We start from the raw sequence: 24,056 nt of genomic DNA, 5'->3' as shown, positions 1-24,056 counted from the left end.
CTCTATCACATTCCCTCTCTCTCTCTATCACATTCTCTCTCTATCACATTCTCTCTCTTTCCCTCTCTCTATCACATTCTCTCTCTCTATCACATTCTCTCTCTTTCCCTCTCTCTATCACATTCTCTCTCTTTCCCTCTCTATCACATTCTCTCTCTCTCTCTATCACATTCTCTCTCTTTCCCTCTCTCTATCACATTCTCTCTCTCTCTCTATCACATTCTCTCTCTCTCTCTCTCTATCACATTCTCTCTCTTTCCCTCGCTCTATCACATTCTCTCTCTCTCTCTGTCACATTCTCTCTCTCTATCACATTCTCTCTCTCTCTCTCTCTCTGTCACATTCTCTCTATCCTGTTACCCGCTGATTTTCCTCCAGAACATCCTCCATCACTAGGCCCGGCGTCACTGCGCATGCGCGTCCGTCACCCCGGCAACGCAGAGCGCGCGCGCGCGAGAGAGAGAGAATGTGAGAGGGAGAGAGAGAGAGAATGTGAGAGGGAGAGAATGTAATAGAGAGAGAGAGAATGTAAGAGAGAGAGAGAATGTGAGAGAATGTAATAGAGAGAGAGAATGTAAGAGAGAGAATGTGAGAGAATGTAATAGAGAGAGAGAATGTGAGAGAGAGAGAGAATGTAATAGAGAGAGAGAATGTGAGAGAGAGAGAATGTAAGAGAGAGAATGTAAGAGAGAGAATGTGAGTGAGTGAGAGAGAGAGAGAGAGAATGTGTGAGAGAGAGAATGTAATAGAGAGAGAGAGAATGTGAGAGAGAATGTGAGTGAGAGAGAGAGAGAGAGAATGTGTGAGAGAGAGAATGTAATAGAGAGAGAGAGAATGTAAGAGAGAGAATGTGAGTGAGAGAGAGAGAGAGAGAATGTGTGAGAGAGAGAATGTAATAGAGAGAGAGAGAATGTAAGAGAGAGAGAGAATGTGAGAGAATGTAATAGAGAGAGAGAGAATGTAAGAGAGAGAGAGAATGTGAGAGAATGTAATAGAGAGAGAGAGAATGTAAGAGAGAGAATGTGAGAGAATGTAATAGAGAGAGAGAATGTGAGAGAGAGAGAGAATGTGAGAGAATGTAATAGAGAGAGAGAATGTGAGAGAGAGAGAATGTAAGAGAGAATGAGTGAGAGAGAGAGAGAATGTGAGAGAGAGAGAATGTGAGAGAATGTAATAGAGAGAGAGAGAATGTAAGAGAGAGAATGTAATAGAGAGAGAGAATGTGAGAGAGAGAGAGAATGTGAGAGAATGTAATAGAGAGAGAGAATGTGAGAGAGAGAGAATGTAAGAGAGAGAATGAGTGAGAGAGAGAGAGAATGTGAGAGAGAGAGAATGTGAGAGAGAGAGAATGTGAGAGAATGTAATAGAGAGAGAGAGAATGTAAGAGAGAATGTGAGAGAATGTAATAGAGAGAGAGAGAGAATGTGAGAGAGAGAGAGAATGTGAGAGAGAGAGAGAATGTGAGAGAATGTAATAGAGAGAGAGAATGTGAGAGAGAGAGAATGTGAGAGAATGTAATAGAGAGAGAGAATGTGAGAGAGAGAGAGAATGTAAGAGAGAGAGAGAATGTGAGAGAATGTAATAGAGAGAGAGAGAATGTAAGAGAGAGAATGTGAGTGAGAGAGAGAGAGAATGTGTGAGAGAGAGAATGTAATAGAGAGAGAGAGAATGTAAGAGAGAGAGAGAATGTGAGAGAATGTAATAGAGAGAGAGAATGTAAGAGAGAGAATGTGAGAGAATGTAATAGAGAGAGAGAATGTGAGAGAGAGAGAGAATGTAATAGAGAGAGAGAATGTGAGAGAGAGAGAATGTAAGAGAGAGAATGAGTGAGAGAGAGAATGTAATAGAGAGAGAGAGAATGTAAGAGAGAGAGAGAATGTGAGAGAATGTAATAGAGAGAGAGAGAATGTAAGAGAGAGAATGTGAGAGAATGTAATAGAGAGAGAGAATGTGAGAGAGAGAGAGAATGTGAGAGAATGTAATAGAGAGAGAGAATGTGAGAGAGAGAGAATGTAAGAGAGAATGAGTGAGAGAGAGAGAGAATGTGAGAGAGAGAGAATGTGAGAGAATGTAATAGAGAGAGAGAGAATGTAAGAGAGAGAATGTAATAGAGAGAGAGAATGTGAGAGAGAGAGAGAATGTGAGAGAATGTAATAGAGAGAGAGAATGTGAGAGAGAGAGAATGTAAGAGAGAGAATGAGTGAGAGAGAGAGAGAATGTGAGAGAGAGAGAATGTGAGAGAGAGAGAATGTGAGAGAATGTAATAGAGAGAGAGAGAATGTAAGAGAGAGAATGTGAGAGAATGTAATAGAGAGAGAGAGAATGTGAGAGAGAGAGAGAATGTGAGAGAGAGAGAGAATGTGAGAGAATGTAATAGAGAGAGAGAATGTGAGAGAGAGAGAATGTGAGAGAGAGAGAATGTGAGAGAATGTAATAGAGAGAGAGAATGTGAGAGAGAGAGAGAATGTAAGAGAGAGAGAGAATGTGAGAGAATGTAACAGAGAGAGAGAGAATGTAAGAGAGAGAATGTGAGTGAGAGAGAGAGAGAGAATGTGTGAGAGAGAGAATGTAATAGAGAGAGAGAGAATGTGAGAGAATGTAATAGAGAGAGAGAATGTAAGAGAGAGAATGTGAGAGAATGTAATAGAGAGAGAGAATGTGAGAGAGAGAGAGAATGTGAGAGAATGTAATAGAGAGAGAGAATGTGAAAGAGAGAGAATGAGTGAGAGAGAGAGAGAGAATGTGAGAGAGAGAGAATGTGAGAGAATGTAATAGAGAGAGAGAGAATGTAAGAGAGAGAATGTGAGAGAATGTAATAGAGAGAGAGAGAGAATGTGAGAGAGAGAGAGAATGTGAGAGAATGTAATAGAGAGAGAGAATGTGAGAGAGAGAGAATGTGAGAGAATGTAATAGAGAGAGAGAATGTGAGAGAGAGAGAGAATGTAAGAGAGAGAGAGAATGTGAGAGAGAGAGAATGTAATAGAGAGAGAGAGAGAATGTGAGAGAATGTAAGAGAGAATGTAATAGAGAGAGAGAGAGAGAGAATGTGAGAGAGAGAATGTAATAGAGAGAGAATGTGAGAGAATGTAATAGAGAGAGAGAATGTGAGAGAGAGAGAGAATGTGAGAGAATGTAATAGAGAGAGAGAATGTGAGAGAATGTAATAGAGAGAGAGAATGTGAGAGAATGTAATAGAGAGAGAGAATGTAATAGAGAGAGAATGTGAGAGAATGTAATAGAGAGAGAGAATGTGAGAGAGAGAGAGAATGTAAGAGAGAGAATGTGAGAGAATGTAATAGAGAGAGAGAGAATGTGAGAGAATGTAATAGAGAGAGAGAGAGAGAATGTAATAGAGAGAGAGAATGTGAGAGAGAGAGAGAATGTGAGAGAATGTAATAGAGAGAGAGAATGTAAGAGAGAGAGAGAATGTGAGAGAGAGAGAATGTAATAGAGAGAGAGAGAGAATGTGAGAGAATGTAAGAGAGAGAATGTGAGAGAATGTAATAGAGAGAGAGAGAGAGAGAATGTGAGAGAGAGAATGTAATAGAGAGAGAATGTGAGAGAATGTAATAGAGAGAGAGAATGTGAGAGAGAGAGAGAATGTGAGAGAATGTAATAGAGAGAGAGAGAGAATGTGAGAGAGAGAGAGAGAATGTGAGAGAATGTAATAGAGAGAGAGAATGTAAGAGAGAGAATGTGAGAGAATGTAATAGAGAGAGAGAATGTAATAGAGAGAGAATGTGAGAGAATGTAATAGAGAGAGAGAATGTGAGAGAGAGAGAGAATGTAAGAGAGAGAATGTGAGAGAATGTAATAGAGAGAGAATGTGAGAGAATGTAATAGAGAGAGAGAGAGAATGTGATAGAGAGAGAGAATGTAATAGAGAGAGAGAATGTGAGAGAGAGAGAGAATGTAAGAGAATGTGAGAGAATGTAATAGAGAGAGAGAGAGAGAATGTGAGAGAGAGAGAATGTGAGAGAACGTAATAGAGAGAGAGAGAATGTAATAGAGAGAGAGAATGTGAGAGAGAGAATGTGAGAGAATGTAATAGAGAGAGAGAGAATGTGAGAGAATGTAATAGAGAGAGAGAATGTGAGAGAACGTAATAGAGAGAGAATGTGTGTATGTGAGAGAGAGAATGTGATAAAGAATGTGAGAGAATGTAATTGAGAGAGAGAGAATGTAACAGAGAGAGAATGTGAGAGAGAGAGAGAATGTAATAGAGAGAGAATGTTAGAGAATGTGAGAGAGGGAGAATGTGAGAGAATGTAATAGAGAGAGAATGTGAGAGAACGCAATAGAGAATGTGAGAGAGAGAGAATGTGAGAGAACGTAATAGAGAGAGAATGTAATAGAGAATGTGAGAGAGGGAGAATGTGAGAGAATGTAATTGAGTGAGAGAGAATGTGAGAGAGAATGTAATAAAGAGAGAATGTGAGAGTATGTAATTGAGAGAGAGAATGTAATAAAGAGAGAATGTGTGAGAGAGAGAATGTAATAGAGAAAGAATGTGAGAGAACGTAATAGAGAGAGAACGTAATAGAGAGAGAATGTGAGAGAGAGAGAATGTAATAGAGAGAGAATGTGAGAGAACGTAATAGAGAGAGAATGTAATAGAGAGAGAATGTGAGAGAACGTAATAGAGAGAGAATGTGAGAGAACGTAATAGAGAGAGAATGTGAGAGAGGGAGAATGTGAGAGAATGTAATTGAGAGAGAGAATGTAATAAAGAGAGAATGTGTGAGAGAGAGAATGTAATAGAGAGTGTGTGAGAGAGAGAGAGAATGTAATAGAGAGTGTGTGTGTGAGAGAGAGAGAATGTGAGAGAGGGAGAATGTGAGAGAATGTAATTGAGAGAGAATGTAATTGAGAGAGAGAGAATGTAATAAAGAGAGAATGTGAGAGAATGTAATTGAGAGAGAGAATGTGAGAGAATGTAATAAAGAGAGAATGTGAGAGAGAGGGAGAATGTGAGAGAGAGAGAATGTGAGAGAATGTAATAGGGAGAGAGAATGAGAGAGAGAGAGAATCTAATAGAGAGAGAATGTGAGACAGGGAGAATGAGAGAGAATGTAATAGAGAGAGAGAATGAGAGAGAGAATGTGAGAGAGAGAGAATGTAATAAAGAATGTGAGAGAGAGAGAATGTAATAAAGAATGTGAGAGAGAGAGAATGTAATAAAGAATGTGAGAGAGAGAATATGTGAGAGAGAATATAATAGAGAGAGAGAATATGTGTGTGAGAGACAGAGGGAGAGAGAGAATGTAATAGAGAGAGAATGTGAGAGAGAAAGCATGTGTGTGAGAGAGATTATGAGGGGGGAGCAATGTAATAGGGAGAGAGAGAGAGAGGGAATTAGAGAGAGAGAATGTGGGTGGCATGGTGGCACAGTGGTTAGCATTGCTGCCTCACAGCGCCAGAGACCCGAGTTCAATTCCCGCCTCAGGCGACTGTCTGTGTGGAGTTTGCACATTCCTCCGGGGGAGTGTCTGGTTTCCTCCCACAGTCCAAAGATGTGCGGGTCAGATGAATTGGCCATGCTAAATTGCCCGTAGTGTTAGGTAGGGGGTAAATGTAGGGGAATGGGTCTGGGTGGGTGTGGGTCGGTGTGGACTTGTTGGGCCGAAGGGCCTGTTTCCACACTGTAAATAATCTAAGTAAAAAAAAATCTAAGAATGTAATAGAGAGGTGTGTGAGAGAGAGAGGAAAATTTAACAAAGAATGTGAGAGAGAATATAATCGAGAGAGTGAGAGAGAGAGAGGGAATGTGAGAGCGAGGAGAGAGAATGTAATAAAGAGAAAAAACGTGTGAGAGAGAAAGACAATGTGTGAGAGAGAGGGGGTAATGTGATAGGGAGAGGGGGAGGGAACGTTAGACAGAGAGGGAATGTGATAGAGGGGAGAATGTGATAGAGAGGGAATGTGAGAGAGAGAGAATGTAATAGAGTAATATAGAGAGAGAGGGTATGTAATAGAGTGAGAGAGGGAGGGAATGTGATAGAGAAGGAATGTGATCGAGGGAATGTGATAGAGAAAATGTGAGAGGGAGAGAGAATGTATATAAGAGAGAGAGAATGTGTTATATAGCGGGAATGTGATAGAGGGAGAGAGACTGACAGAGAGAATATGTTAGAGAGCAGGAGAGAGTGTGAGAGAGTGGGAATGAGAGAGAGAGAATGTGTGAAAGACAGAGGTGGGGGGGGGGGGGGGTGGATTTTGATATACGGAGAAAGACCAAAATAGGGTGAAAGAGTGAGAATGAGTGAGAGAAACAGATGAGAGTGAGAGAGAGAATTTAGTAAAGAGGGAGAGAGGACATGTGATAGAGAGAAGTAATATGATAGAGGGGAATGTTATAGAGAAGGAGAGAGATAATGTAATATAGAGAATATGATTGAGAGGGAATGTGACAGAGAGTGGGAAGTATGACAGAGAGGATGAATGTGACAGAGGGAGAGGGGATGTGACTAGATTAGATTAGACTTACAGTGTGGAAACAGGCCCTTCGGCCCAACAAGTCCACACCGACCTGCCAAAGCGAAACCCACCCATACCCCTACATTACCCCTTACCTAACACTACGGGCAATTTAGCATGGCCAATTCACCTGACTCGCACATCTTTGGACTGTGGGAGGAAACCGGAGCACCCGGAGGAAACCCACGCAGACACGGGGAGAACGTGCAAACTCCACACAGTCAGTCGCCTGAGTCGGGAATTGAACCCGGGTCTTCAGGCGCTGTGAGGCAGCAGTGCTAACCACTGTGCCACCGTGCCGCCCACATGTGTGTTAGCAAGAATGTGATAGAGAGAGCGAGAGGGACTGTGATAGACAAGGAGTGTCAGAGGGAATGTCAGAGAGAGAGAGAATGTGATAGAAAGGGAGAGAATGTAGAGAGAGTGGGAATGTGACAGAGAATGAGAGAGAGAATGATAGGGGGAAGAGAGTGAGAAACGGAGAAAAAGAGAAATACATGAGGGTGAGTGAGCAAGAGAGAAACTGAGAAAGATAAACGGGAGAGACAGTGAGAAAGAGTGAGAGAATCAGGTGAGAGTGAGAAAGAGAGAGAAGCAGGTGAGTGAGAAAGAGAGAAACAGATGAGAGTGAGTGAGAAAGAAAGAGAGAAATAGGTGAGTGAGACACAGGTGAGAGAGAGTGAGAAACAATGAGAGGATGAGAAAGAGAGCGAGAAACAGGTGAGAAAGGTAAACAGGACGAAAGAGAATGAGGGAGAGAAATAGAGAAAGAGTGAGAAAGAGAAAGATATGGAGAAAGAGCGAGAGAGACAGTGAGAGAAAAGGAAACAGGTGGAGAGAATGAGAGAGACGGGAGAAAGAGAGAGTGGGAAAGACGGAGAAAGAGTGAGAGTGAAAGAAAGAGAGACAATCGGTGAGACAGTGAAAGAAAAAGAGAGAAACGAAGAGAGAGAGAGACCGGTTTCTTACTTTCACTGTCACTCCCTCTCTTTATCTGTCCTTCCCTTTGTCATACAGTAACCTCCGCTTTATTAATACTGGTACATAGATTTTTAAGCCAAGAGGTGATGTTGAACATTTACAAGACACTGTTTAGACCTGGAGTATTGTGTACAGTGTGGGCACTACAGTATAGGGAAGATGTGAATGCATTGGAGAGAGTGCTGAAGTGATTAACAAGAATGATTCCAGAAATGAGAAACTTCAGTGATGAGGATAGACTGAAGAAGTTGGAATTGTTCCATTTGGAGAAGAGACGGTTGAGAAGATATTTGATAGAGGTTTTCAAAATCGTGAGTGGAGAAGATGGGGAGAAGCTGGTCACACTCATAAAACAAAGAAGATAGAGAGGGGCATAGATTGAAAGCGATGTGCAAACCAAGCAAGGGTGGTGTGAGAAACACAATTTCATATGGTGAGTAGTTAGGGTCTGAGGTGTACCACCTGGAAATCTGGTGGAGACAGTTTCAATTGGGGCATTCAAGAGGGGCATTGGATGATTAACATAGAACATAGACCAATACAGTACAGGCCATTTGGCCCCTTAATGTGCTGACCTTAGATCCAACTCTAAGATCAAACTGACCTACATACCCTTCATTGTCCTATTTTCCACGTGCCTATCTAAGAGCCGCTTAAAATTCCCGAATGTATCTGACTCTACTACTACTGCTGGCAGCACAATTCACGCATCTACCACTCTGTGTGTGAAGAACCTACCTCTGACATCTCCCCAAACTTTCCTCCAATCATCTTAAAATTATGATAGCCCCTCATGATGGCCATTTCTGCCCTGAGAAAAAGTCTCTGACTATTATTTGGATTAAAATAGTGTGAGAAAGGCAGGAGGTTGGTAGGAAATAATAGAGATGGACTTGGTAATAGAATTGGTACAGACATGGGCTGGAAATCCCTCCTCTTGCACCCTAACAATTTTGTGATTCTCAAAGGCAGCTAAGGACTGGCAATAAATGCTGACCCTGGGAATATATCGGCAGACTGTGCAATTTTCCCATTGCATCTGTGAATAGTATGAGACCCATTGAAGAGGGAAGTGATGTTCACAAAAAGCATGTAAATGTGACATAGAAGTGTCTGAAGGAAATGAGGTGAGGGCGGAACCTGCTGAATCTGTAATATGGAGTTCACCTGATCCAGTTAATTTTTCAGGCCTAAGAAGTTGGTTTGTAGTAATCTCCTCTAGAGGTCCCCAGCGTCACACATACCAGATTTCAGCCAATCTGAATCACTTGATGTGCTATCTGGAGACAGGTGGATACTGCAGAGGCTATGGACTCTATTATATCCAGAGTGAATCTTTGAATTAAAAGGGGACTAGTAACATACAAAATGTATTATGTTAGTGGATAAAACGTGAGTCTCATATCACTTGAATGAACAAAATATGGTTTTGTGCTTAGGTTTTTAGTGGGGTCTTGAAACCCCTTAGAATAGAGGGCGTTCTAAGGTAAGCACTCTGGAAACAAATAGAACATTACTCAATTACAGAATTGTGATGTGCAGAAGCTGCATCCTAATAGTCTGGGGCAATTTCCCTGAAATGTCAGATGACCTTATAGAGGTTTATACAATCATGAGGGACATAAACTTCATGAATAGCCAAGGTATTTTCCTTGGATGGTATAGATTTAAGGTGAGACAGGAAAGATTTAAAAAGGACCTGAGGGGCAACATTTTCACATGGAGGGTGGGTGTGTGTATGGATTGAGCTGCCAGAGGAAGCGGTGGAGGCTGATACAATGCCAACATGTAAAAGGCATCTGGATGGCTTTATGAATAGGAAGGGTTTGGAGGGATACGGGCCGGGTGCTGGCCAATGGGACTCGATTAGTTTAAGAGATCTGGTCAGTGTAGTCGGGTTGGACCACTGGGTCTATTTCTGTGATATATGATTCTATAACTGTACTGGTTCTCTGAATGATCACCATGACTTAGTGAGAATCTCTTCTTTTACACATATCCCCACACATCATTTCCATCCAAAAACCTATCCAATGCCCCTCACGAATGCCTCAATTATACCTGCCTCACCACATTTCCCAGCAGTGGATTCCATACCCTAACTGCACGCTTCATGTGAAAGTTTTATCTCACCTCACACTTTGCATAACACTTTGAATTGGTTCCTTCTCTGCCTTAAAAACATTCAGAAAGCAGAACAGGTGGGTTTGATTCTCTCAGTCCACCTCAGTGGGGCTATGAAATCTCCCTATGCTCCAAGCAACTGGCTACACTCAAGTGGAAATTTCATTCCCAGGCAATTTTGTAAACAGTTGCTGCTATTTCCCAGCTGATGACTGCATCTGCCTTCTTAAAACCCAGCTCCAGTGTATGGGTTGCAATTGGTTAAAGATAAGGAATACTCATTTGGAATTGGATAGATATCCAGGAACATTGGTTCGGGATTGGTCAGTTATAGAGGGATACTGATTTATGATTGGTCAGCAATTGTGGTTTGCAAGTAGTCAGATATCCAGGAATACTGGTTTGAAATTGTTCAGTGATGTTGTTTTGTGATTGGTCAGAGATCCTGGAACACAGGTTTGGGATTATGATGTGGAGGTGTCGGTGTTGAACTGTGATGGACAAAGTTAAAAATCACACAACACCAGGTTATAGTCTAACAGGTTTATTTGGAAGTACTAGGTAGCTACCTGATGAAGGAGCAGCATTCTGAAAATTAGTGTTTCCAAATAAGCCTGTTGGACTATAACCTGGTGTTGTGTGATTTTTAACTTTGTCCACCCCAGTCCAACACTAACATCTCCAAATCAGGACTATAACCTGGTGTTGTGTGATTTTTAGGTTTGGGATTAATCAGTTATATTTGATTGTGATTGGTCAGTAATCCAGAATACTGGTTTTGGGTTTGTCAGTGATACCAGTTTACAATTGGTCAGAGATCGAGGTGTACTGGTTTGGAATTAGTCAGTGATACTGGTCTGTAATTGCTCAGTGATCTAGAAATATTAATTTGGGATTGGTCAGTAATCCAGAAGGGCTAGTTTGGGGATTAGTCAATGGTACTGGACAAAATTCTGCAATTGGCCAGTGATCTATGATTACTAGTTTGAGATGGGTAAGTGATCTGGGATATGGTTCTGTGATTGATCAATGAAACTGGACTGGGATTGGTCAGTGATCCTAGAAACTGGTCAGTAAATGGTCAATGATACCACTTGGGAACTAGTCAGTGATCTTGGATATTAGACAGTCATAGAGCCATAGATCATATTGCATAGTAGCAGACCCTTCAGCCCACCATGTTTATGCCAAGCAGCAAACACCAAGCACCAGATGGTATTGATCCCATTTCCCTGTACTTGGTCCATAGCCTACCATGCCTTGGCATTTTAAGTGCTCGTCCAGATGCTTCTTAAATATTGCGAGTATACCTGCCTCCATTATCCTCTCAGGCAGCATCTTCCATATTTCTACCACCCTCTGGATGAAAAAGTTATTTCTTGGATCTCCTCTGAACACTTGCTCCTCATGTAAACTTATGCCGTCTGGTCCTAGACACATAGAGTCATAGAGATGTACAGCATAGAAACAGATCATCTGTGCCGACCAGATATCCCAACCTGATCTAGTCCCACTTGCCAATACCCGGTCCATATCTCTCCAAACCCTTCCTCTTCATATACCCATCCTGATGCCTCTTAAATGTTGTAATTGTACCAGCCTCCACCACTTCCTCTGGCAGCTTATTCCATACACGCACCACCCACTACATGAAAAAGTTCCCCCTTAGGTCTCTTCTATAACTTTCCCATCTCACCCTAAACCTATGCCCTCTAGTTCTGGACTCCCCCACCGCCGGGATGTGAGTTCCACACATTCCATGTAAACTATATTATCTTGAAAGCAGTTGTGAAAGGCTGAATTGTGCATCCATTAAAAGAAAATATTCAGTTAATGCACCCAAGGATGATGATGAAAATGCTTTTGAACATGGTACATTAATGCCTTGTGGATTGATTTCAGTTCTTGCAAAATTATACAGTATGTTGTTTTGCATTTTAGCAGTAACTAATTACTTTATTTTTAAATGCAGAAGATTTTCTTCTATATACCACTAGTCAGTTCAATTGTGGATATAGCCTTCTGCCATAGGAGAAGAGATTCTCATGATCTATGCTATCTATACCTCTCATTATTCTGTATAGCTCAGTCAGATTCCTTCCTCTGCTCCAAGGAAAACAAATGCAACCCATCCAGTCTCTCCTCATAACTGAGACTTTCCATCCCAGGCAACATCCTGGTGAGTCTCCTGTGCTCCCTCTCCAATGAAATCACATCCCTCCGATAGTGTGGCGACCAGAACAGCACACAATATTCCATCTGTGGCCAAACCAATGTTTTATAAAATTGTAATGAGACTGCCTTGCTCCTAACTTCTACAGCCTGGCCTATGAAGGCAAGCATCCTATGTATCTTCTTCACCACCCTGTTTACCTGTGCTGACCCCATTGGCCCTCAGTACCTACTCGGGACATGCCATTCATTGTGTATATCCTTCCCTTATTAGACCTCCCAAAATGCATCACCTCACACTTACTGGGATTAAATTCCATCTGTCATTGCTCTGTGCAGCTGATCAATATCAGACTGTAGCCTGAGACCATCCTCCTCACTATCAATAACACTACCAATTTTCATGTCATCTTCAAACTTATAGTTTGTTCCTTCTCCTCTCGCATCCAAGTCATCATCGCTGGCCACAGGCTTGCAATCACAAAAGCAGCTTTGGAGTCCATGGACCATATTATCTTGGTTGTGGACAATTACACCCCCTGCTTTAGTGATTTGAATATCTTTTGTCCTTAGTCAGAATTTGACCCTATGTCACATTGAGCCAGGTGATAATAGGTCAGTGAAAGAGGTCCTGTTTAAAGGCCTTCTTAAAAGAGCAGGGAAAGATGAAAGGATGAAGAGGTTTAGGGAGGGAATTTCAAAGTTTTGGCCACAGGCACCTGAAGGTCTCACCATCAACAGGCTATGGATGGATGTCAAGGTCTGCTCTTTCTTTCAATACTATGATCTTTGCTTTCTCCCTCTGTAACTTTTTCTTTATCCTGTGCCTGACTCTCCTGGCTGCTTACTCATTTTCTGTCTTTCTCTTTCGCTGTTACTTTCCATCTCTTCCTTTTTTGCTGTTTTTTTCTTTCCATTTCTCTTTCTGTACATACAAAGTGCAGGAGTAAGCCATTCAACCCATTGAACCTGGGATTATGGCTGAACTGACTGTAATCTCAAATGCACATTCTCACCTACTCCTGGTAACCTATCATCCCCACCCCTCCCTGAACAAGCATCTATGTATCTTGGCCTTAAAAATATTCAAGGACTCAGCTTCTAGCAGCTTTTCAGGGAGAAAGTTACAAAGACACTTAATTCTGTTTTGAATGATCAAGCCTTCATTTATCAAACAGTGGGCCCTTGTTGTAGATTCTCACAGAAGAGGCAACAACCTCTGCATCCACCCTATCCAGACCCCTCAGGGTTTTATATGTTTCAAACAAGTCACCTCTTACTCTTTTAAACTCCAGCAGACACAGGCCCAGTCTGTTCAACCTTTCCTCATAAAACAAAGCACTCACTCCAGGGACTAATCCGGCAGATCTTGTCTAAACCCCCTCCAATGGGTTTACATCAACAACATGATCAGTGCTGTACACAGTATTCCAGATGCAGTACCACCAGTGCCATGTATAACTGAAGTATAACCTCCCAACTCTTGCATTCAATTCCCCCCATGATAAATGATAACACTTTATTCGCCTTCTCATGCCTCACAAAGGGAGTGTGCTGGAAATCAGACCCTACTTTTCTTGGAGTCGTCACAAAAGTTCAAAATTTTATCAAAGGATGCAAAATTCTGATTTATCCGTCGGATAAATTCAGGTTAACAGAAAAGATGGCGTAGGTTTCTGTATGAACAAGAATTACTGTTTGTTACAAATAGATTCTAGCTATAGATATCTCACTCTACTGGTTAAAACTTTAACCCTCTTACAAACTTCCCCTGCACATGCAGAAAACCAAAAACAACTATAGCACACACTCAACCTCAAATACAAACACGATCATTCACAAATAAGACAGACAAAAGTCAAACAGTTGACACATACTATGGATGGAAAAATATAAAGAAGGAAAGCAAAATTCTGAAGATCCAAGTCCAGATCACAAGGTGGAAAGTTATTTCTCACAGTTCAGTAACTCGGATCACAATTTTAATTTTGTCAGCTCGGAGTGAGATGGGGAGAAATTTCTTTACTCAGGGAGTTGTTAGGATTTGGAATTTGTTGCCTGGGAGTGTGGTGGAGGTGGATTCCATAGGAGGTTTCAAAAGAAAGCTGAATATATTTTTGAAAATGATGAATTTCGCGAGCTACAGAGGTAGGGCTGGAGATGGGAGTAGCTGGTACAGACAAAATGTAAAATTGTAAGACAGTTTTGATGTTAGCAATGTTGTCAGCAGAGTGATGCTTGTTCTTTCATTTGATAAGCTGATTGGGTGGATCTATGTCTTTTCATGGATTGAAATTCTTTCTTCTAAATGTCTCATCTTCTCACTCACGCAAGCCAAAGAGAGAGGGAGAGAGATTTTTCTGGTTGCCAGCTCTGGGTGTTTGTGCTTGCATTGCCCTTACAGGTCTGTTGCAAACCGCTCCTCAACCAGTCCAGGACTAATGTCAGATAGCTTTTGCTTAATTTATTGACTCCAGAATGAAAGACTGTGTCTCATTAATGAGGCAGACTCACTGTGCCAAAAGCAATGTAGTCTTGTACATCTAAAAATGTACACAACTGGATTTTCCAAGTTGTATTTTAACTATCATAGAATCACAGTCATATAGTCAGTACAGAAGAAGCCCTGTGACCCATTAAGCCAGCAATGACAAAAGCTGCTCTAAAATAACACTGGTCCCATTTTACAGCACTTGGCCCATAGCCTTGAATGTTATGAATGTTAATTTTTAAAGGTTGTGAGGTTTCCCACTTCAACTACCCACTCAGGCAGTGCATTATAGACCTCAACACTGCCTGGTGAAAAAAATGTTTTCCTCAAATTCTCTCTAAACCCCCTCCTTTCAACTTATGCCTCCTTGCTATTGACCCTTCAACTAAGGGGAACAGCTGCTTTCTATCCATCCTGTCCACGCCCTTCACACCACCATCATGTCCCCTTTAGCTGCCTCTGCTCTAAAGAAAACAAGAGTTTATCCAGCCTTTCTTTATCGCTAAACTGCTCCATTCCCGGCAACATCCTGGAGAATCTCCTCTGCACCCCCCCCCCCCACCCCCGCCTCCTCCAGTGTAATCCCATCCTGCCTATAGTGTGGGGACCAGAACTGCCCACAGTACTCCAGCTGTGGCCTCACTATAGTCCTGTACATCTCCAGAATCACCTCCTTGTTCTTACAATCTATGTCACAACTGATAACGTAGTGTCCCAATGCCGCCTTAACCAGCCGATGAACCTGCTGTACGTCGTACAGGGATCCGAGGACAAGCTCCCTAAGAAGACTCCAGCTGTTACCCTTTGTTGAAGAGTGAATAACATGAGGGTGGGAGGTGGCACAGAGGGGCCACTTGTAGCACAGTGATAGTGTTCCTCCCTCTTAAACAGGAGGCCTAGGTTCATGTCCTACCTGCTTCTGAGGTGTAACATAACATCTCTGAACAGGTTGATAACAAGGGGGATATAATTTTAAGGTGGAGGAAAGGAGATTTCGAGGGAATTTGAGGAAGGATGACCACAACATGCTAGAGTTACAAATTCAGATCACTGTATCCCTCTGAGATTCCCAATGTCCCTCTGAGATTCCCAGTGTTCTGCCATTCATTGAGTGCTCTCTTGTCTTGTTAATTCTTCCAAACTGCATCACTTCACATCAGATGTTTAATCCCATCTGCCACTGATCCCATCTGACCAATCCGTTTATATCCTCCTGTAACCTAACACCTTCCTCTCATTATCAACTACCCAGCCAATCTTTGTGTCATCTACAAATGTATTTATCATCACCACCTCCCCCCCCCCCCCCCCCCCCCTCCATATTCTCATCTCCATCATTTATGAATATCACAAACAATAAGGAACCCAGCATTGATCCCTGTGGGACACCCACTGCACACTGAGCTCCAGTCACACAAACAGCCGTCTATCACCACCCTCTGTCTCCTGTCGGTAAGTGAATTTTGGATCCATCTTGCCAAGTTATCCTGGATCCCATCAGTTTTTATCTTCTGTATTAGTTTCCCATGTGGCACCTTGTCAAAGGCTTTGCTGAAATCATATAAACTGTATTATGTTAACTACATAGAACTCATAAGATGGCAGATTTTGGAAAAATACAGATGTAGCAGGGTTGTTATGGGTGACTTCAACATTCCCAATATTGACTAGAACCTCCTTAGTGCAGACGGTTTGGATGGAGCCATTTTTGTCAGGTGTATTCAGGAGGGTTTCCTGACTCAGTGTGTAGACAGGCCGATGAGGGCAGAGGCTAGTTTGGATTTGGTGCTCGGCAATGAGCCAGGACAGGTGTCAGATCTTGCGATGGGAGAACACATTGGTGACAGTGACCATAACTGCCTCACATTTATCACAGCCATGGAGAGGGAAAGGAGCAGTGACCGAGGGAAGATATTTAATTGGGAAAAAGGAAATTATGATGCTATCAGACAGGAGTTTGGAAATACAGATTGGGAGCAAAGGGCACAGCAGACATATGGAGACTGTTTAAGGAGCAGTTGTTGTGAGTGATGCACAAGATTGTTCCTCTGAGACAGGCAAGAAGGGGTAAGATTAAGGAGCCTTGGATGACAAGATCAGAGGAACTTCTCATCAAAAGGAAGAAGGCAGCTTATGTAAGGTGGAGGGAGCAAGGATCTCGTACAGCTTTAGAGGATTACAAGCTTACTAGAAAGGAGCTCAGAAATAGACTGAGGAGAGCCAGGATGGGGCACGAAAAAGGCTTGGCAGGAAGGATTAAGGAGAACCCAAAGGCATTTTACTCATACATGAGGAATAAGAGAATGATCAGGAATAAAATAGGGCCGGTCAGTGATAGCGGAGGGAACTTGTGTGTGAAGTCTAAGCAGATAGGGGAAGCCCTAAATGAGTTTTTTGCTTCGGTTTTCACCAAGGAAATGGACCTTGTTGTGAATGACAACTTTGAGGAGCTGGGATACAGTCTTGAACAGATCAAGATTGGTGAAGTTGATGTGCTGGAAATTTTGGAAAACATTAAGATTGATAAGTCCCCAAAGCCAGACCAGATTTATCCTAGGTTGCTCCGGGAAGCGAGAAAGGAGGTTGGTAAGCCACTATCGAGGATCTTTGCCTTCTCGCTCTCCACGTGAGTCATAACGGAGGATTGGATGGAGGTGAATGTTGTTCCTCGACTCAAGAGGGTAATAGTGATATCCCTTACGTCTGTGGTCAGCAAGGTTTTGGAAAGAATTCTGAGGGATAGGATTTATGACTATTTGGAAATCATAGTGTGATTAAAGGCAGTCATCAGCTGATGCCTCAGCTTATTCAGTTTTTTGAGGAGGTTTTGAGACAGGTAGATGAAGGTTGGGCAGTGGATGTGGTGTATATGGAGATCAGAGCTGAAAATGTGTTGCTGGAAAAGCGCAGCAGGTCAGGCAGCATCCAAGGAGCAGGAGAATCGACGTTTCGGGCATGAGCCCTTCTTCAGGAATGAGGAAAGTGTGCCAAGCAGGCTAAGATAAAAGGTAGGGAAGAGGGACTTGGGGGAGGGGCGTTGGAAATGCGATAGGTGGAAGGAGGTCAAGGTGAGGGTGATAGGCCGGAGTGGGGTGGGGGCGGAGAGGTCAGGAAGAAGATTGCAGGTTAGGAGGGCGGTGCTGAGTTCGAGGGTTGGGACTGAGACAAGGTGGGGGGAGGGGAAATGAGGAAACTGGAGAAATCTGAGTTCATCCCTTGTGGTTGGAGGGTTCCTAGGTGGAAGATGAGGCACTCTTCCTTCAGCCGTCGTGTTGCTATGGTCTGGCGATGGAGGAGTCCAAGGACCTGCATGTCCTTGGTGGAATGGGAGGGGGAGTTGAAGTGTTGAGCCACAGGGTGGTTGGGTTGGTTGGTCCGGGTGTCCCAGAGGTGTTCTCTGAAACGTTCCGCAAATAGGCGGCCTGTCTCCCCAATATAGAGGAGGCCACATCGGGTGCAGCGGATGCAATAGATGATGTGTGTGGAGGTGCAGGTGAATTTGTGGCGGATATGGAAGGATCCCTTGGGGCCTTGGAGAGAAGTAAGGGAGGAGGTGTGGGCGCAAGTTTTGCATTTCTTGCGGTTGCAGGGGAAGGTGCCGGGAGTGGAGGTTGGGTTGGTGGGGGGTGTGGACCTGACGAGGGAGTCACGGAGGGAGTGGTCTTTTCAGAACTCTGATAGGGGAGGGGTGGGAAACATATCCCTGGTGGTGGGGTCCGTTTGGAGGTGGAAGAAATGACGGCGGATGATACGATGTATACGGAGGTTGGTGGGGTGGTAGATGAGGACCAGTGGGGTTCTGTCCTGGTGGCGATTGGAGGGGCGGGGCTCAAGGGCGGAGGAGCGGGAAGTGGAGGAGATGCGGTGGAGAGCATCGTCGATCACGTCTGGGGGGAAATTGCGGTGTTTGAAGAAGGAGGCCATCTGGGCTGTACGGTATTGGAACTGGTCCTCCTGGGAGCAGATGCGGCGGAGATGAAGGAATTGGGAATATGGGATGGCATTTTTTACAGGGGGCAGGATGGGAGGAGGTGTAGTCTAGGTAGTTGTGGGAGTCAGTCGGTTTATAGTAAATGTCCGTGTTGATTCGGTTCCCCATGGTAGACTCCTTCATAAAGTCAGGCGGTATGGGGTACAGGGAGATTTGGCTGTCTGAATTCAGAATTGGTTGGCTGACAGAAGGCAGAGAGTGGTTGTAGATAGAAAGTATTCTGCCTGGAGGTCAGTGGTGAGTGATGATCTGTAAGGTTCTGTTCTTGGGCCTCTGCTCTTTGTAGTTTTTATAAATGACTTGGATGAGGATGTTGAGGGGTTGGTTAATAAATTTGCCAATGACACAAAGGATGAAGGAGTCGTTGATAGAATCAAGGGCTGTTACAGGCTGCAGTGCAACATTGACAGGATGCAGAGCTGGACTGAGAAATGGCAGATGGAGTTCAACTTGGCTAAATGCGAAGTGATGCATTTTAGAAAGTTGAACTTGAATGCTGAATATTGGATTAAAGACAGAATTCTTGGCAGTGTGGAGGAACAGTAGGATCTTGGTGTTCAAGTGCATAGATCCCTCAAAGTTGCCACCCAGTGTATGGGATTTTTCAGAAAGCATATGGTGTTTTGGTTTTCATTAACAGGGGGATCGAGTTTAAGAGCTGCAAGATTTTGCTACAGCTCTTCAAGTCCCTGGTGAGACCATACTTGGAATATTGTGTCCAGTTCTGGTTGCCCTATTATAGGAAAGATACGGAGGCTTTGGAGAGGGTGCAAAGAAGGTTTACCAGGATGCTGCCTGGACTGGAGGACTTGTCTTACAAAGAGAGGTTGACTAAACTCGGACTTTTCTCTCTTAGAGAGAAGGAGGAGGAGGAGAGGTGACCTGATCGAGGTATATGAGGTAACAGAGGCATGGATAGAGTCGATAGCCAGAGATTTTTCCCCTGAACAGGACTGACTGGCACAAGGGGTCATAGTTTTAAGGTGTCGGGGGAGGTATAGAGGAGACGTCAGAGGAAGGTACTTTACACAGAGAGTTGTGAATGTATGGAATACATTGCCAGCGGCGGTGGTGGAAGCAGAGTTATTAGGGACATTTAAGCAACTGTTGGACGTGCACATGGACAGCAGTGAGTTGAGGGGTGCTTAGGTTATGTTATGTTATTTTAGATTTGGATTAATCCTCGGCACAATATCGTGGGCTGAAGGGCCTGTTCTGTGCTGTACTTTTCTATGTGCTATGTTCTACATGAACTTTTAAATTTATTTCTTTATTTTTCTGCTTTATAAGGACTGTAATATTGAAATTATAACTTTATTTCTTTTTTTTTCTATTTTGTACCTAGGTACCTTTGTACCTACAATGGCATCAGGGAATGGTGACATTGTGTACTCTGCACTGTACTCCTACATCCCTGAACTTGAATACACAAGACAATAAAATCTAATTCTAATTCTACTCTCATATGCACACCTGGCCACCTCCTCAAAAATTCAATCAAAACAAATTCTGGTTCTGATCAAACCTTGTCTCTCCAAGTGGAGTTCAATTCTCTCCTTCACTATTTTCTCCAATAGTTTCCCTACCACTGATGTGAGACTCACTGGTCTGTAATTCCCTGGTTTATCTCTACCACCCTTCTTGAAATGTCCTCCAATCCTCTGGCACCTTCCCTGTGACTAGAGAGGAACTAATGAGCTTATAAAGCAGTCAGGGCCATAAGAAACTAAGGAGAGTTTTGGACATAGCCCAGTTAACCTTGCAAGCCAACCTTCCATACACTGACTCCATCTACACTTCCTGCTGCCTCCGAAAGGCAGCCAACTCATTCAAAGGGTTGTTTGTGTGTGGAATGATCTGCTAGAGGAAGTGGTAGTTGCAGGTACAATACAACATTTAAAAGACATTTGGGCAGGTACAGGAATGGGAAAGGTTTGGAGGGATATGGACCAAATGCAGACAGATGGGACTAGTTTAGGTTGGGAAACTTGGTGGGCGTGGGTGAGTTGGACCAAACGGTCTGTTTCCATGCTGTTTCTATGACTCCATCTGGGGAATTACAGAAGGTCAATCGCAAAGCTGCACAGAGACCAGTCACTAGGTTCAGTCACTCAACTTTCCAAGTTGATCGGGGGTGGTGGTGGGGAGCTGTGTGTATCAGCCACAATCAATCCTGGGAGGGGGTCTGCTCACTGAAAGTCAAGTGTGTTTGTCAGGGCCCATCAGGCAGCGAAGTCGGAGAAGTCAGTTATGGGTATTGAAGGGAATGTGCTGGGATACAGAGGACACAGTAATGGGGAATAGGGAATGGGGACAGTAGAGCATTGGAGAACATTGGTTCCTGTAGCGGGAGAGAGACGGTATCATCAATGGTCATCACAACTGCATCTTCAGTATAGGGAGAGTTCAGCACAGTGGGCGGCCTGGCTAAGTTGTAGGGCTGAGGGGGTCATTGTTAGGGGATGATGAAAGAGTTGGATGGGAACATGTGGAAGCTCAGAACTAATGAGAGTGCAAGGAAGAAAGGAAGCTGAGGGTTTTGGGGTGTGGCCTTGGTTATCAGACTGACCCTGTGACTCTAGGTGAAAGTGAGGATTGCAGATGCTGTAGATTAGAGTTGAGAGTGTAGTGCTGGAAAAGGTCAGGCAGCATCCGAGAAGCAGGAGAATCGCCGTTTCAGGCAAAAGCCCTTCATCTGGAATGAGGCTAGGAGCCTCACTGTGACTGTCACTGACCAGTGCGGCCACTGTTGACATCCATCATTATCCAAACTGAATGTGCACAACGGAAATGGCTAATATAACACTCCTGTTTAGGAAGGGAGAAAGGCAGAAGACAGGAAGCTATAGGGTAGTTTCTTTACTCAGAGAGTAGTAGGGGCGTGGAACGGCCTGCCTGCAACAGGAGTAGACTTGACGACATTAAGGGCATTTAACTGGGCATTGGACATACGTATGGATAATAATGGAATGGTGTAGGTTAGATGGGCATCAGATTAAGACCATAAAACCACAAGACATGGGAATGGAAATAAGGCCAGTCGGCCTATTGAGTCCACTCCATCATTCAATCATGGCTGATGGGCATTTCAACACCACTTACCCACACTCTCCCCATAGCCCTTAGTTCCTTACGAGATTAAGAATTTATCAATCTCTGCCTTGAAGACATTTAACATCCCGGCCTCCACTGTGCTCCGTGGCAATGAATTCCACAGGCCCACCACTCTCTGGCTGAAGAAATGTCTCCTCATTTCTGTTGTAAATTGACCCCCACTAATTCTAAGGCTGTGCCCACAGGTCCTAGTCTTTCCACCTAAAAGAAACAAATTCCAAGCATCCACCCTTTCTAAGCCATGCATTATCTTGTAAGTTTCTATTAGATCTCCCCTCAACCGTCTAAAGTCTAATGAACACAATCCCAGGATCCTCAGCCGTTCATCGATTGTTAGGACTACCATTCCAGGGATCATCCGTGTGAATCTCCGCTGGACACGCTCCAATGTCAGTATGTCCTTCCTGAGGAATGGGGCCCAAAATTGGACATTATTCTAAATAGGGTCTAACTAGAGCCTTATAAAGTCTCAGTCGCACATCACTGCTTATATATTCCAACCTCCTTGAGATAAATGACAACATTACATTTGCTTTCTTAACCACAGACTCAATCTGCAAATCACCCTTTAGAGAATCCTGGACTAGAATGCTCAGATCCCTTTGTACTTTGGCTTTATGAATTTTCTCACCGTTTAGAAAATAGTCCATGCCTGTATTCTTTTTTCCAAAGTGCAAGACCTCGCATTTGCTCACATTGAATTTCATCAGCCATTTCCTGGACCCCTCTACGAAACTGTCTAATTCTTTCTGCAGCCTCCCCACCTCCTCAGAACTACCTTCCTGTCCAAATAACTTTGTATCATTGGCAAACTTCACCAGAATGCCCCCAGTCCCTTCATCCAGATCTTTACTATATAAAGTGAACAGCTGCGGCCCCAACACTGAACCCTGCGGGACACCACTTATCACTAGCTGCCATTCCGAAAAAGAACCTTTTATCCCAACTCTGCCTTCTGTCAGACAGCCAATCCTCAATCCATGTCAGTAGCTCAACTCGAAGACCATGGGCCCTCACCTTGCTCAGCAGCCTCCCGTGAGGCACCTTATCAAAGGCCGTTTGGAACTCTAGGTAGATAACATCCACTGGGTTTCCCTGGTCTAACCTATTTGTCACCTCTTCAAAGAATTCTAACAGGTTTGTCAGGCACGACCTCCCCTTACTAAATCCATGCTGACTTGTTCTAATCCGACCCTGCCTTCCAAGAATTTAGAAATCTCATCCTTAATGATGGATTCTAGAATTTTACCTAAAACCAAGGTTAGGCTAATCAGCCTATACTTTTCCATCTTTTGTCTTGATTCTTTCTTGAACAAGGGGGTTACAACAGCAATTTTCCAATCATCTGGGACTTTCTCTGACTCCAATGATTTTTGACAGATTACAACTAACGTCTTCGCTATTTCCTCAGCTACTCCCTCAGAACTCGAGGATGTAGCCCATCAGGGCCAAGAGCGTTATCAATTTTTAGACCTTTTAGCTTTTCTATCATTTTCTCTTTTGTAATGGCTACCATACTCAACTCTGCCCCTTGACCCTCCTTAATTGTTGGGATGTTACTCATGTCTTCCACTGTGAAGCCTGACACAAAGTACTTATTAATTTCACAGGTCAGTGCAACATCAAGGGCTGAAGGGCATGTACTGCACTGTAATGTTCTATGTTCTATAGGCTGGTCAGCCTAGTAAGATCTTAAAGTTCATTATTAAGGAGGATATTGTGGAATACTTGGAAGTTCATGGTAAAATAGGGCTGAGTCAGCCCAAAACATCGATTTTCCTGCTCCTTGGATGCTGCCTGACATGTTGTGCTTTTCCAGCACCACTCTAATCTTGACAGCATCATCCAGGGGAGGTCATGCCTGACAATACTGTTAGGATTCTTTAAAGAGGTAATGATCAAGTTAGACAAAAGAAAGCCAGTGGACATGATCTATTTGGATTTCCAGAATGTTTTGGCAAGGTGCCACACAGGAGGCTGCTAAATAAGATAAGAGCCCATGGTGTTAGGGGAAAGATACTGGTATGTATCGAGGATCAGCTGACTAGCAGAAGGCAGAGAGTAGGGATAAAGGGGTCTTTTTCAGGTGGTAGCCGGTGATGAGTGGATTTCCACAGGGGTCAGTATTGAATTGCAACTACACATGTTATATATTATTATGTGGATGAAGGAACTGAGGGCATTGTTGCTACATTTGCAGATGACACAAAGATAAATGGAGGGACAGGTAGTGTTGAGGAGGCGGGGAGGCTGCTGAAGGATGTGAACAGGCAAGGGGAATGGACAAAGAAATGGCAGATGGAATATATTATGGCAAATGTGAGTTACACACTTTGGTAGGAAGAATAGAGATGTAGACGATTTTCTAAATGGGAAAAGATTTTGGAAATCTGAAGCGCAAAGGGATTTGGGAATCCTATTCCAGGATTCGCTTCAGGTTAGCATGCAGATTCAGTTGGCAGTTTGGAATGCAAGTATAACGTTAGTATTCATTTTGAGACAGCTAGAATACAAGAGCGGAGATGTACTGCAGAGGCTTTATAAGGCTCTGGTAAGACCACATTTGGAATATTGTGAACAGTGTTGGGTCCTGTATCTAAGGAAGGATGTGCTGGCGTTGGAGGGGGTCCAGAGGAGCCCCATGATGATACTCGTGATGAAAGGCTTGTCATATAAGGAGTGGTTAAGGACTCTGGGTCTGTACTC

The 24,056-nt window shown here is 43.4% G+C and overlaps 1 protein-coding gene across 2 annotated transcripts in view; it reads right to left on the bottom strand.

The window, feature by feature from the left end:
• The window catches only part of LOC132818020 (intraflagellar transport protein 43 homolog B), a 91,532-nt gene extending 91,114 nt beyond the window's left edge, over positions 1-418 (bottom strand). For both annotated transcript variants that reach the window (XM_060828613.1, XM_060828614.1), the window contains exon 1: positions 361-418. In XM_060828613.1, coding sequence (XP_060684596.1) covers positions 361-390 — 30 coding nt within the window. In that variant the 5' untranslated portion in view covers positions 391-418. The remainder of the gene's footprint in view (positions 1-360) is intronic.
• Positions 419-24,056: the final 23,638 nt, after the last annotated feature.

The sequence above is a fragment of the Hemiscyllium ocellatum genome, chromosome 8 (genome assembly GCF_020745735.1).
Source record: "Hemiscyllium ocellatum isolate sHemOce1 chromosome 8, sHemOce1.pat.X.cur, whole genome shotgun sequence".
NCBI classification, from domain to species: domain Eukaryota; kingdom Metazoa; phylum Chordata; class Chondrichthyes; order Orectolobiformes; family Hemiscylliidae; genus Hemiscyllium; species Hemiscyllium ocellatum.
The sequence above is the reverse complement of the archived record's forward strand: the minus strand, read 5'-3'. Positions and strand labels throughout refer to the sequence as shown.